We start from the raw sequence: 15,024 nt of genomic DNA on the forward strand, positions 1-15,024 counted from the left end.
ACTCTCTTCTAGCTGGTTCCTTGGAAGGACAATAATTTTTAAAAAATATTATTTTTCCCTTTTAATAGTTGTTTTGATGATACACTAAAAAAATAAACAAAAAAGGCTTGTCCCCACTCTGCAAACAGAAATTACTTTAGACTGCTGTGTATTTAATATTGCATTACATTACTCAGTATGGTTGTTCTGTTAAGCACAAACTTCAATGACTTCCCAAGTGCCAGCAAACCAGTTCACTCCATTCATAATTTCTGTGATACAGCAGCAGTGTGTGCCAAACATGTGGAACTCAAAAGGGCCTGTATCACACAGAGGGAATGATGATTAAACAAACTGGGAGTGCTTAAACTGACTAACAGTGCAAAAACCTCTCTCTCCCCCTAGTAAGTGCAGTGAGCTGATCTCAGTTAAGCCAAATTCACCCTTTTTATGAACACACAGCTTCCCTAATACCTTAAGATTTGCATCACAGCTTACAAAAATGTAACAATCCTTTAAAATCCTTTCCTAATTTAAGACTAGCAAAAGGAGACCAGAATACCCTTCTAGGAGACCTCTTGGAACACCAAGCAAAAAGCACTGCACTTCCATCATGACACTTGAATGCTTCTTCACGTACATACGGGAGTAATTAAAAGACATGCCTTATGCCAGCCAGCTAGATACCAACAGGACAGATTACTCTGAGATAAATAAACCCAGAGGCTCATGAGTGTATGTGGGGAGGAGCTGCCTTGTTGAAGCAGCTGCCCATGGCTGCAGTTCTCAGCCATTGTACTTGGGGGGAGAAAAGTCTATCCAATGGGAGCTTCCTTTTGTATTTCAAGATTGCAAAGCTCCAGTCTCTCCAGGCAGATGGGTGTCTGCACTCCAAGGGCACACACAAACTGAGCTCCCTGTACCTCACCAGGGGTCCCTGCTTCCAGGCACAGTCCCTGCTGCCTGAGCTCTTGTGCACTACCCACATGAGCCCACCTGGAAAGGCTTTGTGCCCACCACAGTCACAACACATCCAACAGACAGAAAACCAATCCTTAGAACCTGGCACTCATCTGACAGAAGGCTTGTGCTGCAAGGGTTGGGCATTTGAGAAGCTGCACATTTCAGTTTGTATAGATTCATGCTTTAAGGAAGTCAAAGTTGCCATCAACACCAGCAGATCTACCTGGCAATAAACCAAAGTTTTCAGAGTTGTTGGTGCCATAGCTGCCACAAGTCCAGCAAATGGGATCATATTTCAGACTTTCCCCTTCTCCCAGGTAAATCTACCAACACCTGGAGTGCAGGTATTCTGGGGTCAGGGCTTTCATACTCTTTTTCTCTGACAGCTGTTCAATTTATTTTATTTCATGTTCTTAACCTATCTCATGTAAGTCACACAGATGTACTTTGATACCACTTTTTCTCGTTTTGTGAAACTACCTCTTTTCTTACAAGTGACCTGAAATCTTTCATTTGGGGCACGTTAAACTTTTCATCTGATGGCTAAGAAGGTAGGAAAGGGGAAGAAGCACTTTTAAAAAAAAACCCTTAGTCCTAGTTGAAAGTGGAGTAAGACAACAATTAAAATTATCACAGTGCATAAAAATAGTTTAAAAATCCATCCTATGTACTCATGTAATTTTTGTTGCTGTAGAATCAAACAGATGTTTGAAATATTAAACAAGTGTTACATCAAACACGTCAAAAACATATCTGAACTGACCGGTATGAAATACTAAGCCGTACATTTTTGCACTTTAATCTCTTTCTTTGCACTCAAGCACCCTTCACTGTAACTCTTTAACTAACTTGACAGTACAAGAAATCTGCATGGTGAGAAAGAAGTTCCAGGTATGTATCTCCAGACTTGTACACTTGTCCCTTTCACAATTTTTTGGTACTGTGTTAGGCAAGACCCATTCTTTATCATCCCAGGGAAGAAAAGACAATGGTTGTACACACCCCAACAAAAGAACACTCTGGCAGTCAAACACTCCCCATCATAGGCACCAGACAAAGAGGATAAATAGGGAAACAACCACAAGGTCACAGCATATACCTGCAGAGTGAATTTACTCTTTCTTAAGAAAAGAACTAAAAACCAACCACCACTCCAAAAAACTACACACACAAATGCAATGAAACCTATGGCTCAGAAATCTAGTCTTTGATATAGATTTATGGGTGGTGGGGTGGGTGGTGGGGAGAGGAGTTTGTGTGTGTGTGTGAGATTTTATTTTTAATACGGCTTTGTTTTGGGGATAAAAACCACAAGGACTGAGTATTTCCCAGCCTCTTCTCTGCTTAGGCAGATGTATCTTTCAGCACCTCTTTACCAGTTACGCAAACCTCTCAAACTGCAACACTATATATTAAAAACAATCCAAACAAACACCCCACACAGAACAAAAACAAACAAACAAACAAAAACCACACAGAAAACCCCCACAACTACAATGACTTAAATCTAGTGTTGACCTGATAACCTCCTTTGGCACGCTGGTCAGACAGCTGCTTTAAAATCCCAGATTCACTGATTCAAAAGTATCACACACAGAAAAGCTTATTTAAAACAAACGTGCTGAAAGCCAATCTGCTTGTCACCTCCTTTGCATATTAAATATAGTTGGCAGAAGCAGCTGAAGTATTTTATTTGAGTTACTGCTGAAGTTTTAAGCTGGGAATTATATGCTACCTATTACAGCAAAAACAGCTAATCAGGAACTTGTTTGTGTTTTAAGCAGCATTCAATGGCATTTAACCAACTAAAAATAAATCACTCTTCACCATTAGCTTTCTTAACTTACAAAACATTTAGGGGAATTAAGATTAATACAACCTGAAGGGAGAGACTTGCATGAGTATCAGTAAGATCAAAGTGGCTTGTGGGTTTGGGTTTTTTTTTTGTTGTTGAAGTTGGGGTTTTTTAAATGTATTTGGTATTTAAGATTATTCCTTTAGAGTCTCAAGAGTTACTGGTAATAACACTATATCTCCTTGGCTATAAGTGTATTTCTACTTGTTTAAAAGCATACTGAAAAGAAGCTTTAAATGAGCTGTCCTTTATAAATGGGTGACAGTACAAGCCTGACTGCAAAATCTGTGTGCTAGAAGAGCACAGCAGTTTACTGTGTCATAAAAACAACTGCTTTTTACTCTCTCATGCCAACTCAGCTCTCTCATCTGAGAGTGTCTCTCTTACAGCAGGTTTGGCAGAGGACTCAAAGCCTCCAAAACCAGGTGTCCTGCTAAGCTCAAGACTGGGAAAGCAAGCCAGTGTATCTTCTGCAGATACTAAAAGCGGCTGCCATAAGCACTGCAAAACCTCTAAGCACTGATAAAGTGTGATACATACCTTGACACTGGTAAAAGCTGCAGTATGCTAGCAATATGTCAAGAAGAACCAAAACAAATCATGGTCTGGCAGACAGCTCTGGTCTCACAATATCCAAGGGTATCAAACCAAAACTGTTTGAAGACCCTGCTATGCAAGATGATCAGCACCTCTATCAAGTCAGTGTCACTTAAAATCAGATCCTATGCCATACAAAGGAAGGACAATTGCAAGTTAACTGAAATGCTTTAGGAAACAAAAGGCCAAACTGCAGCTGTGTCTAAGGGAAGACAAGTCTTCAAGCAAAAACAAATTATTTGAAATCTGAATCCCTCAATTGCACAGAATTTGGACCTAGCAATTTATAAGAAGAGAATGGGCTAAGTGAAAAAGGGGGGATGAAAATCACCTCTCTAATCAAGACTTTGGCTCAGGCTACAAAGGAAATGCATACTGGAAGAAATGTGAGACAACTCAACCAAGTTTGAGAATTAGAGCACTCTGGTTTAGTTTCTTCTGCATGACTGGATGCTGGGAGCTAGATTAAGTGCCAGAGCACTGAAGTGTAAGCAAGGCTTCTAATAATGGCAGCTTTTGTGGTCTTCTACTACAGAATCATTCCTTCTGCATGTAAAACTGTAAAGATACATCCACATGCTGTTCAGATAAGCATTTGCCACAAACTCTGAAAACAAAGAGAAAGTTTTCAATACTGACACTTTTGCATATTCAGGAAAAGAGAGAGTGGGGGTTTTTTTGTTTGGTTGTTGGGGGTTTTCTTTCACTTTTTAAAATATCAACATTGAAGAAGTGACCTTGAGACATTTATTACCCCTTAAAGGGGCAACTCCTTGTAGCTGAATTGTTGTTTTGCTTTGAAGTAACTACACAGTCTTGAGAGACTCCAAGCAACTCAAACAGGTTACTAGTCAAATGAGAAGGGTTTTGGCTGTAGGGGTTTTTTGGTGACTGCAGTTTTTGTTGGATTTTTTTGTTGTTGGTTTTTGGTTGGTTGGTTTTGATTGGGATTTTTTCATCTTTTTTCATCTTTTTTTATGCTTGGTTAATTTTGGGGGGGTTTTTTTTAAGTGAAATGTATTTTACTTTTAGAAAAACTGCTTCTTGGGACTGATGCTGTTTCTTCAGAAACTTCATCCTGACAAATGAGTATTTTAACATACTTGGTAGTTCTGCCTATAGTATAAAAAAAATTAAAAGAAATTCAGCTCCTTGCAATTTCTACCAGTAAATGCTCATGCCTCCCTTGGGTCCCCAGTCATTTAGCTTTACTGTAACACAGCTGCTCCAAAATGAACCAGGCATTAAACTCAGTGCCAACGTCCCCTCCTATAAAATACACTGCACATCTAACAGGTCTTTCTGTGATACAAATTTGATGCTCCACTCCCTTGCAAATACGTTTCCAGTGGATATAATATGGATAGGAGCACCATTAAAAAAAGAAGAAAAAAACCCAAGACACACAGGAACTCTAAGGTTCCACAGGGAACTTAGCTTCTTTTGGTTCTTAAACATACAGCAAACAACTTAGATGTTTTTGAAGTCAGTTCTTTAATGTAAGGTAAATAAAGGCGACTTTTTTAGAGAAAGAGCATCACCTACTGTAGTTTAAAAATATTAATTACCCACTAAATAAGTATCTTCCTGTCCTGTGAAAATGACTAAATGGCATTCATACAATATTCTTCCTTTGTGCAAAGACAAGTCTTTCCTCCCAGCCCCCAAAGGAGCAGATGTCTGTCACTATTATCTTGATCACCTAACGCACACAACTGATGTCATTCTAAGTCTAAAAAACAAATTAAACAAACATCTAGAGACTTTTAATAATGCTAATTGTGAAAGAGAACAGACAGTAGCAGCTCCACAGGGGCCATTTCTGTCTGCTGAGCTGATTTTTATTTAGGCACTTTTACTGGCCATATGAGGACCCAGCAGAATTTAAACACTTGACTCTCCTTCAACTCCATCTCTTAATCTCACACACAGCTTATATTCAAACAGCCCATCTAAACAGCTATTTCAAAAAGTCACTCTGCTTACTCAAAGTACAATGTGCACACACTTTAATTTGCTGCTTTATTTGCGCCTTAGAGTTTGCTCATTTTATAAATCCTTCTCTTCAAAAACCAACGTGTGCAAATGGGAGATGCATGCACGCATGCAGAAATGATAGCATTACAATTTCTATGCACTCATGAGCAGGTGCCTTCCTTAATTTGCATTGGTGCAAAGTCCGTACACCATGTAAAGTAGGAAATATACCCTTTCCTGTGAGTTGTCTTCAGCAAAGAAATTAGCACACTGAAATTCCCTCCTGTCCCCAGGTCCATGACTTTCTCAGGTCCAGCAACCTGCTCAGCAGGGTAAATCCCACCACTCGTAACCAGGGTAGGTGTCTCCACAACCTTCACACCTATTTCTGGGCCCAAGAGCACTTACATTTGCCAAAGTACTGGAGGTCATCTCAAACTCAAGCGCACCTTTACAACACAAACCACGAAAGTTTTCAGAAGTAAATAAAACTCTGCGTTAGATCCAAGATCTTCCACACATTTCTGAAACCTGATACTCCTTCAGAAGGACAGAAGCACTGCTTTAAGAGACATCTCAAATACCTGTCTCAGATGAAAATACCCTGTGGAAGAATTCCTTACGGGTCTAATAAGCCATTAAAAAGGTGAAAGTTCATTACAGAGCTTTGTATCACAAGCTGAACTAGGATGCTGTTGAGCGGAAAGCCAAGGCCAGCTGAGTTACAGGCACAAAGAGACACCTTTGCTTGCTCCACACCACAGGGCCTCAGATCACTGCCTCGAACTGACAGGAACAAGCCTGAGCACCAAACCTTAATCCAGAGTCAGAGCTGTGTGAAAGCAAGACTGTGGACTGAACCCTGTCTGTCACAATACAGAATGTGACAATAACCTCAATAAAAGTGACACTGGATTAAGTAACACTTTCACAGGCAGAACATGCCTTTAAAATAAGAATATAAATCACTTTCCTTTACTACCTGCCATTAAAAAGCAGAAGTTATTCGCTTTGGGAATTGGTATGCAATTAGGGGACTGTTTGGCAATCATACTTTATACATTTGTGGAATTCATCTTCTCTCTTTAAAGACTTTTGAATGAAAAGTACTAAATGACATGGAATTCATTACAGAAACACAGGCAACAAAGCGATCTTTAGCTTTCATTTTTTATTATCTTTTAGCAAAAAATAAACCTCAGCTCTATATTCAGCTGTAAGTGGCATGCAGGCTGTTTTCTAACTTACCCAAAATTGGTAGGCTCTATAAAACTTAATTCCCTCCTTCACAAAATTTCAGCTGACAAAAATAGGACATTTGCCCAAAATTGAGGCAGCAGGACTGAACATGGCTGTCTGAACAGTGACTTACATCTCAAACCTAATATCCAAAAATACATATGAAGTAGAGGACTGAAATACTCTGTGGCTTTAGCACTGGTAATCACAGCAACAGTCAAGGAGATTAACACTAGGCCTTGGCTTTCCTTAAGGAAAGTCACACACACTCTCACATTAGTCTTTTTAAAGCCATATAAAGGACACTGTGGATGCGTTCTGCAGTTCAGACATCCCAAGAATTGCTCTCGATTAACATGTCAGAGGTTAAGTAAATGCTTCTGTGTGGGAACCAAACAGCTATTCCATACTGTAAAATTTTACAGGTCACCTCCATTTGCCTATTTTAGGCCACTGCTCCTCTCTTTCCTTGGCTCAGTTTCTTCATTTGTCTGCACAATATATTCACATCCCTCAAGCCTATTAAGCAAAACAAAGACAAGACTGCAGACATATGTCAGGCTACTCTGCCCTTTCCCATATTCTAGCTCCAGGAAAAAAGTAGTTTAAAAGTCAGCCCATTCTCTTCCATCTGTTTGAGGTCACTATTTCATTCTGCATTAAAATGCACATAGAGCCTCAAGGGAAAAAACCATGTCTCTAAAATGAGTCCTCCCTTAAACTTCCAGATAAAATTCAATCTATCAGCCAAAATGCATCCTAGAGTCACAACCAGTAGTCTCAATCAGGTGTCCAACCTGGAATAGGTACCTCTCACCAACCTGGGAACACTTTGAAAACTGACCTCTGCAGAAACTTATTTCAACTCTGAAGCAGAAATGTTTGTTTAGTTCTTCTGGAAATGACCAAGACAATTTTCACTAACAAAGCATCAGATAGTCTGGCTGCTAGTGATGAGTCACCTGTCTCTTTCCCACTGAAATACCTGATAACAGGACCTATACAAACTGATCATGATTTTTGTTATTCTTATGTTTGTTCCACTGCAGCAGAGTGGTACTCTTTTTCAGCTGAAGAACTAGATCAAAGACTAACATCACTGGTTCAGCATTTCCCAGAATGGCCGCACCAAGGTCAGTCATCCCCTTGCCCTGCACCCACCACTACAATAAGTGAATGTCCTCACAATTCACTGTGGACAATACCAGTCTTACATACAACCTTCATGTCTCATGATCGTGCTCCTGCAGAAGAGAAAGCCTAACTCAAAATATTTTTGTCACTGCAGAACCAAGAAGGCCTCATTAAGCTAAGTACTGCATAAATACATATAGACAGTCTGTGCCTGTAGCAAGTTTAAACTAACTAGAAGTCAAACGAAGAATAGAGGCGGAAGCAAACACACAGCTAATAAGGTTCTACTCCAGGTTGTGCCAGTGGCAGAATCTCGAGTCCTGAAAGGCCCACTGCCTTACTGAAACACAGCCCATCCCTACAACAGTACCTTACAAATAACTTATTTGTCCTAAGAGTTTGTTTATTTCTTGTAGACTTGTGAAAAAGACAGAGAAGCTTCATGGCTGCTCACTGTTGTTGCTTTGTGCAGCTGTAACTTCATGCCACGAGAACATGCACACTACCTCTGGTAGGTGCAACAGTACAACTGCCAAAGCAGAAAATTTGGGAGGCTCTATGAATACAGCCCACTCAACTGTACAGAAAAGGGAGAGAGCTGCACTCAGGAGTGCATGAGATCAGTAAAGCATTTGAATTAAAAAGAGTGTCTGTTGAAGCTTCGGATACCTTGCTCATGAGAAAGCTGACACTCTCAGTTAATAATTTTGGAATTTAAAGCTCAAGATGAAGAAAGGTTGGACCTAAGCCAAAACTGTTCCCTAGGGAACAGGAGTCAAAGGAAAGCAGTCACTCAGGCACAGTGTAGCTTAACACATCAAGCTCACAAAGCTAGCAAAAAAGTTTAGTTTTACCTAATTTCAGTAGGCCATTGGGAGTACAGACTTTCCCCCCTAAGAACAGAACAATACTTTTTTGACTTCAGGGTGTGTGCATTTCTAGCATTTTGGTGTTTACTTTGCTAAGGACTAGATTACTAGCCCACTGGAAGTATAGCCTGCCTAGTAGGGAAAGATTCCAGCTCACACAAGAGGACACTGCTACTTCCAGAACTTTATTTATAGCATGAATACAGTTGCCGGTCCCTAAGCTGTGCCCAAATCTGGAGCTCCAAGTTTGAATTGCTCTTTGCAGTTCAGTTAAGAGCTCTAAACCTGACTCAATGCTTCAACTACAGAAGTGGGAGCTGTTTACTGATTTGGAAGCTACTGGTATTGCAAGACCTTCACTGATCCACAGGGAAAAACAGCATTTGCCTCAGCCTGAACACAAACTCATCTCTATTCCATAGGTTAGAAACAGCCTCAGCAGCTCACAGGCAGCTAATACCCTTTAATGCGCCTGATAAAAACTCTGCTGCTTGTACTTGTTTTACGCAAGTACAGAGCAGAGAAGTAAAAGGAAGACATGGGTCTGAAGAAATATGCCCTAAAATTAAGGCATCCTTGCCCTCCATGATCTCTGGGCCCAGCTAAGTGATTTAGGTGGGGACAGTAGGATTTGTGGTGATAAAGTATCCCTAAAAATTCAGTGAATTGCTTCCTCTTCACCCACCCCTCCTCTCCTTTTAATGAGAACACTAAGGGTTATTACGAGTTTCTCATTGAAGTTGCACATGCCCCACAGTCACAACTCTTTTCAGAATTGTGCCTCAGTACAACTCTTTTTTTAATTAAGAGACATTTCCAACTTTTAAGAAACGCAAGGCAATCTGCTAGGTATTTAGTGGCCACAACTGCAGGGAGTAGAAACAACAAAAATACAGCTGTGACCACACTGTAGCATTTCCTCCAACAGCATTTCTCATCTGCATACTCCAGATGTGACCATAATACCCATCCAGGCCTAGCCAAGGGATGATCACATTCTTTTCTTCCGTCAGATTCAAGTTTTTCATGTAAATGCTAGGAATTTTTGCTTGAGAGTGCAGTATATACTGCTGGAGTGATTGCTGACATTTTTGAAGGTTAGGAAACTACCTGTTATCAAAACAGACCTTTTCACAAAACTCCTTTTTTTTGGTATCAAAGTGATTTTTAGTTCCTTAGAAAAAACATTTAAGCCCAAAGACTGACACATGAGCAGAGGAAGCACAATAAAGCCAGTTCAAGCTTCCCCTGGCAGCCCACCTTAGGCTTCTTCCAAAACTCTACAGGTATGAGCATATTATCCAAGCATTGCAGATATCAGGACAGCTGAACTTACATGGAATTACAGGATTATATAGTCTGTACAATACAGCAAAGGGAGAGGCTAATACCCTTCAGATTTTCTAGCTTTCTCCTTCCATCTTCTTTCAGTTTAAAGACAGCCAGGCATTGGAATTCAGTCAGAGCAAGAACAGTCATATAAAATTCACACTATGAGGAAAGAAAACTTTGTGCTGTGTTCAGCCTTTTCCAAGATATGGCACCAATTCCAGAAGTTTTATGATCAGCCATTTCTCCAGTGAACCAGTAGCATAACCATTATTAAATGCAATTAATGACATTATCTTGAATGCTCATAAAATCCCACAGCAAAATGAGTCATATGCTCAGTTTCAAAAGAGGGGCCTCTCAAGTCAATAAAAACCTGCAAAGGTACAACTGTTGAGAGAGTGGGAAATGCAAAGACATTGCATGGTACCACTGGTAGCCAACAAATAAAAACCACCAAAGCCTGCAGCAACCAATGTCATCTTCTGTTTTAAGAGTCGTGACAGTTTTTCTCAGCAGCCACCAGCAATGAAGTCTCATGCAGCTGAAAGCTGCAAGATGGCAACTCTTCAGAAAATTGCGAATGAACAAATTCAGTTGGCAAATTTCTAAAAGAGAGAGGTTATTCAAATGGAAAAAAAGCCTCTTCATTGCACATACCCCTCCCGAGTTATGTCTGGTGAAGCACATCTAGGGGTTGATCTTTAAAGCTTAAATCAAACCCAAATTCCACCAATAACCTGTCTTGTTCATACTTATTTCCAGCAGAAACCCTCAGCTTATGAGATCAGTAAAGTGCCAACACTAATACTTGGAACTGTGCTTCTGGATCAGACCCGTCCATGTTTTCTGAAGTATTATCTCTATTAACGAGAATTTTGCTTTAATGGAGATCAGCTATACAGATATACTAGAAATCTGATATTAGATACAGAAAGACTAGACAATTACATGATCCAAAATCTCAGCTACCTTCTGAATATCAGCATTAATTTTAGTAGGCACTTACGTCACCTTCCTCAGATACTGTTTACAGTACCATGTATTTATGTCATATTCTTGATTGCTCCTGCCCAGTACAAAGAAGGACAAATATTATTGCATACCTACCAATGTCCTTTGAAAAACAATGATGAAAATACTACTTCATTCTAGATGACCTGGTCTACCAAATTCAGCAATTATGCCGTAAACTTGACTTTAGTCCATGAAGCAAAAAGGAATGTAAAATGTCAAGGCCAGTATTGTGTTTTTAGGAGTTTTTGTTTCTCTTGAGGAAGCAGAAAATTTGTTCCTATTGTTTGTCAGGAACTTATCCCTCACAGTCCCCACAGACACGTTTTCAGTCAGTAAGACACTACCCTCACTTTAACTTAGGCTAATGTATTAATACTACTTCATCAAACAATGCCCACAACTTCAGCCTATTTAAAAACATTCCTAATATTCAGGAGAGAAGCAGCCTAACAATATTTAATTATTAAGAATATTTAATATTCCAAAGCATCTATTTGGTTGCATGTTAAAAAAAATCCTAGTAAAACCTACTTAAATCATATCCTAATGACAAGAAAACCTCCAAACATCTAACAGAGACACGAGTACAGATGCAACACTATACTTGGCATCAATCTCACACAGAGCTCAGTTACAGCATAGATGGCCTCAACTACCCCCAGACTATGGGAAGTTGAAGGCTGCACACACCACATGAAAGGGAATCTCAGATTAGCAACAAGACCTTGGATTTGCCCTGAAGATATGATTGTGTCAAGGAAAAATAAGTTTCTTATATAACGGTATTATCATCAAAAAAAAGTTATTTTATTTTAAACTTTGTTGTAATTACATTTTCAGGACCAAATGCAAAGAGTGATAAGCTCTCATGACTACTTTGTTTACATACAGTATATGTTGTCCTCAGGCAGCAAGATTCATAGTACTTAACTTCTGGACTACAATGGGAACATGACTGTTACAGCTGCTACTGCAAGCCTCAGCTACTGTTTCCCATTGAAAATTCTGTGTCTTAATCTATTTTAGTTGTTGCTAGCTTTATTGGATTAGCTCAACAGCTAGGTCAACAAGTAACATAACACATGACTCTGAATCACTTTTCTTTTTTCCTGACCCTGAGCTCTCTCCAGGTACTTTTAAAAGAGGTCAGAGTATCAGCTTCAAGAAAAGAAAAAAAGGCACGTGAATCAAAGTTTCAGCACATGAAGAACCAGACTCTCAGACATTAAATCTTGAGGGGGCAAGGAGAAGGAAGGTTAAGACTAGTCTCTCTCATAGACTCCATATACATTTAAACTATTTACTGAGTAACAGAAACAGCAACAACAAGACAAAACAAAAAACCAACCCACTAACCCCCAAACTTCAACCTCTAGTTATGACCAAATGGAATTTCCCCTTAGAAATCACAAGTCTCAGGAATGACATCACATTGCATCAGCATCTCCGGATCTCAACAAGAGACACAGATCAGTTATCCTCAGAAACACATGATATCCTCCCCTACACCATCATCTCAAACCTAAGTTACTTCATTTTCCTAGCAGGCTGCTGGAACTTGCACAGATGACTCATATGCCCCATCTGGTTTTGTCATTTTCCACAAGTGCCTGTCTTTCAGGCTTTCCTAAGCAAGTCCAGGAGCAGAGTTGTGGCAATCTGGAAAAGCAGTGTAGGCAAGCTTTGGAAGAGAATGGCACGAAAAGGCACTACTCTACATCTCTTCTGTATTTTGAAGACAAAACCGATACACAGTCTCCTCTGTATATACAAAAAAGATGAAGTGTCCAGGGTAAACACACTGACATCAACTCCGACAGTTTAGTTTGCTTGTTCGTTATATGACTGAGACACACAGAGAAGCATTTTAACAATCCTAAGTGGTTTCAGCTTGGTTTACACTGCACAGCATTCAAATCTGGCAAAAGATGTGTAGAAGGTAACAGCAGAACAGTTACCTTCTCACTATGAAGTCCAAATATACATAACAGTGTGCATACAGAAATTCTATTTAGAGTAACTGAACTTGTGCTGTGGCTTTCCAGCAGCAGCCAACTGCTTGTAACTCTGCAAAAGCACTCAGCTGTCACCACCCTGGTTTTAGGGGAGCACTGTGACAGTACAGGAACACTGACAGTTCAAGAAAGACACCCAACAACTGCACTGTGAGACTCTGCAGTCATTCCCGCACTTCGCTCTCTTAGAGGAGTTCTGAACAAACAACTACTTGAACACCAAAGTACAGAGTGTAAGAAGTCTACCTTCAAGCTAAGCACAGATTTACTTTTCCTATCAATTTAAGGTTTATATTCTAGTGTTAAAAACACTTCTTCATCAAGATTTTATTTTCTAGCAGCCCCTTTAAGAAAAGGTTTCCTGTTTTAAAAAGTCTTCTGCCTAGAAACACTACTTCCATTTCAGCAAACCCCTTCGCATACACAATCCTACCACAAAACAGCCCTTTTAGTATATGCATCTCCAAATGCTATGACAGTCTTTGAGCACAAAAACTTCTTTAAAAAAAAGACGAAGGCAAGGAAGCAGCCTCTGGCCATGAGGAATAGATAGAGAAGATAACCATATTGTCATTTTCAGAAGAGAAAGCATGGCTGGAAGTACTTTTACACAAGCACAATTTCCCCTCCATTTCCTGTGATGCCTTGAGAGGCCTCCCAGAAACAGAGACTAGACAGGAGTAAGGGAATAAGGTAGGTATTTATTTGAAAGGCCTTCAAAGGTACCCCCTGGGGAGCCAGAGGCTACTGCCAAGATAGACCCCAAGATGGATGACAGGTCACGAGTTCTTCACACTTTTATAGGTTTGATTCGTTTGCATATCAGAGTTAATTCTCCAATTAAAGCTTCAGTTTGATGATGTAATTCCCCTCAGCTTGCCCCCCTCTCAAAGGCTTTTGGTTTATACTTTTTGGGCCTAGGACAGTCTGGGTGTCCTTGAAGAGCAGGCCCAGATAGACTTTGTTATGTCTACCTAGCACGAGAGAGCAGAAATTAACAGGCTACAAGAAGCTTCAGAGTTAGACACTAAGCAGTACAGAATTTGGAAAATATAGAAGTTAAAACCTAAGGCATCACCTGCAGCAAGCTTCTTTGAGCCCCCAGCCCCTGCACTAGCTAAAACAGTACAGCAGTCACCACAGATCAATGAGCAGAGAGCAGAAAGCTCACCTGATAGTAAGTCTTAATGTTTCTGATCAAGATGGTCAGGTTTTGAACCCGAAGATAGGTATCATTATTTACGTGCTTGTTGACACGTTGGTTGGTTGGTCGAGGATCTCTATTAAAAAGGAAGAAGAAAATAAAATATTACTAATTAAACAGGTGTTAAGACTTAACATCTCAATAACATTTAAGTTTATGCAATAAATACACTGACAACTATACAGGGTACGTATACATTAATTCACGATAGAATAAGCTCATTACCTCTACACCTATGTGTAAGTTGGCAATATTTCCTGCATTTCACAAAGTACCCTACTGCAACCCACACAACACTTCAGGGCAGCTTCCCTTCTTACCCATATTTCCCTGAAAAGAGAACTTACCTAGCTTGTGCAAGCTAGATCAAAGCAGTCTCTGATAATATGGGGTTTTCCTTATTCAAATAAAGGCAAGTCTAGGAAATACTATCATGCCTTCCTTGGCTTTGGAGTTTTACAACAAGAAGAGGGTATTAATACTTGATCAGTGATGTAAAAAAAAAACCTGCAAAGACCAGAGGTCTTATAAACTGAAGGAAAAAGAAGAATATTGTACTTATTACACCCATATCATCTAACTAGATCTCTCATATACATGCTATGTTTCTTGTTTGATTTTAAAGAAAACATATCAAAATTGTACCTGAAGCAACTTTATTTCTAAAATAAAAAATAAGACATGGGAAAAAAGTTGCAAATAATTTCATACAAATGTCAGATCCTCTCTGTACACTCTAAGATGTTGCAAAAAAAGGAACCCAAAAATCCTTATCTGCCAATAGCATAGATCAAAGCATTTTGTTTGCCCTCTAATAATGACTCTTATCAGCAGACTCCTACACAA

General features: G+C 39.6%; 1 protein-coding gene across 2 annotated transcripts in view; it reads right to left on the reverse strand.

Moving 5' to 3' along the window:
• CCDC88C (coiled-coil domain containing 88C) overlaps positions 1 to 15,024 on the reverse strand; it is a 97,424-nt gene that overhangs the window by 75,209 nt on the left and 7,191 nt on the right. For both annotated transcript variants that reach the window (XM_042047240.1, XM_042047241.1), the window contains exon 3: positions 14,146 to 14,254. In XM_042047240.1, coding sequence (XP_041903174.1) covers positions 14,146 to 14,254 — 109 coding nt within the window. The remainder of the gene's footprint in view (positions 1 to 14,145; positions 14,255 to 15,024) is intronic.

The sequence above is a fragment of the Corvus kubaryi genome, unplaced genomic scaffold (assembly GCF_017639235.1).
Source record: "Corvus kubaryi isolate FWS band 111438036 unplaced genomic scaffold, C.kubaryi_AGA036_p1.0 66, whole genome shotgun sequence".
NCBI lineage: Eukaryota > Metazoa > Chordata > Aves > Passeriformes > Corvidae > Corvus > Corvus kubaryi.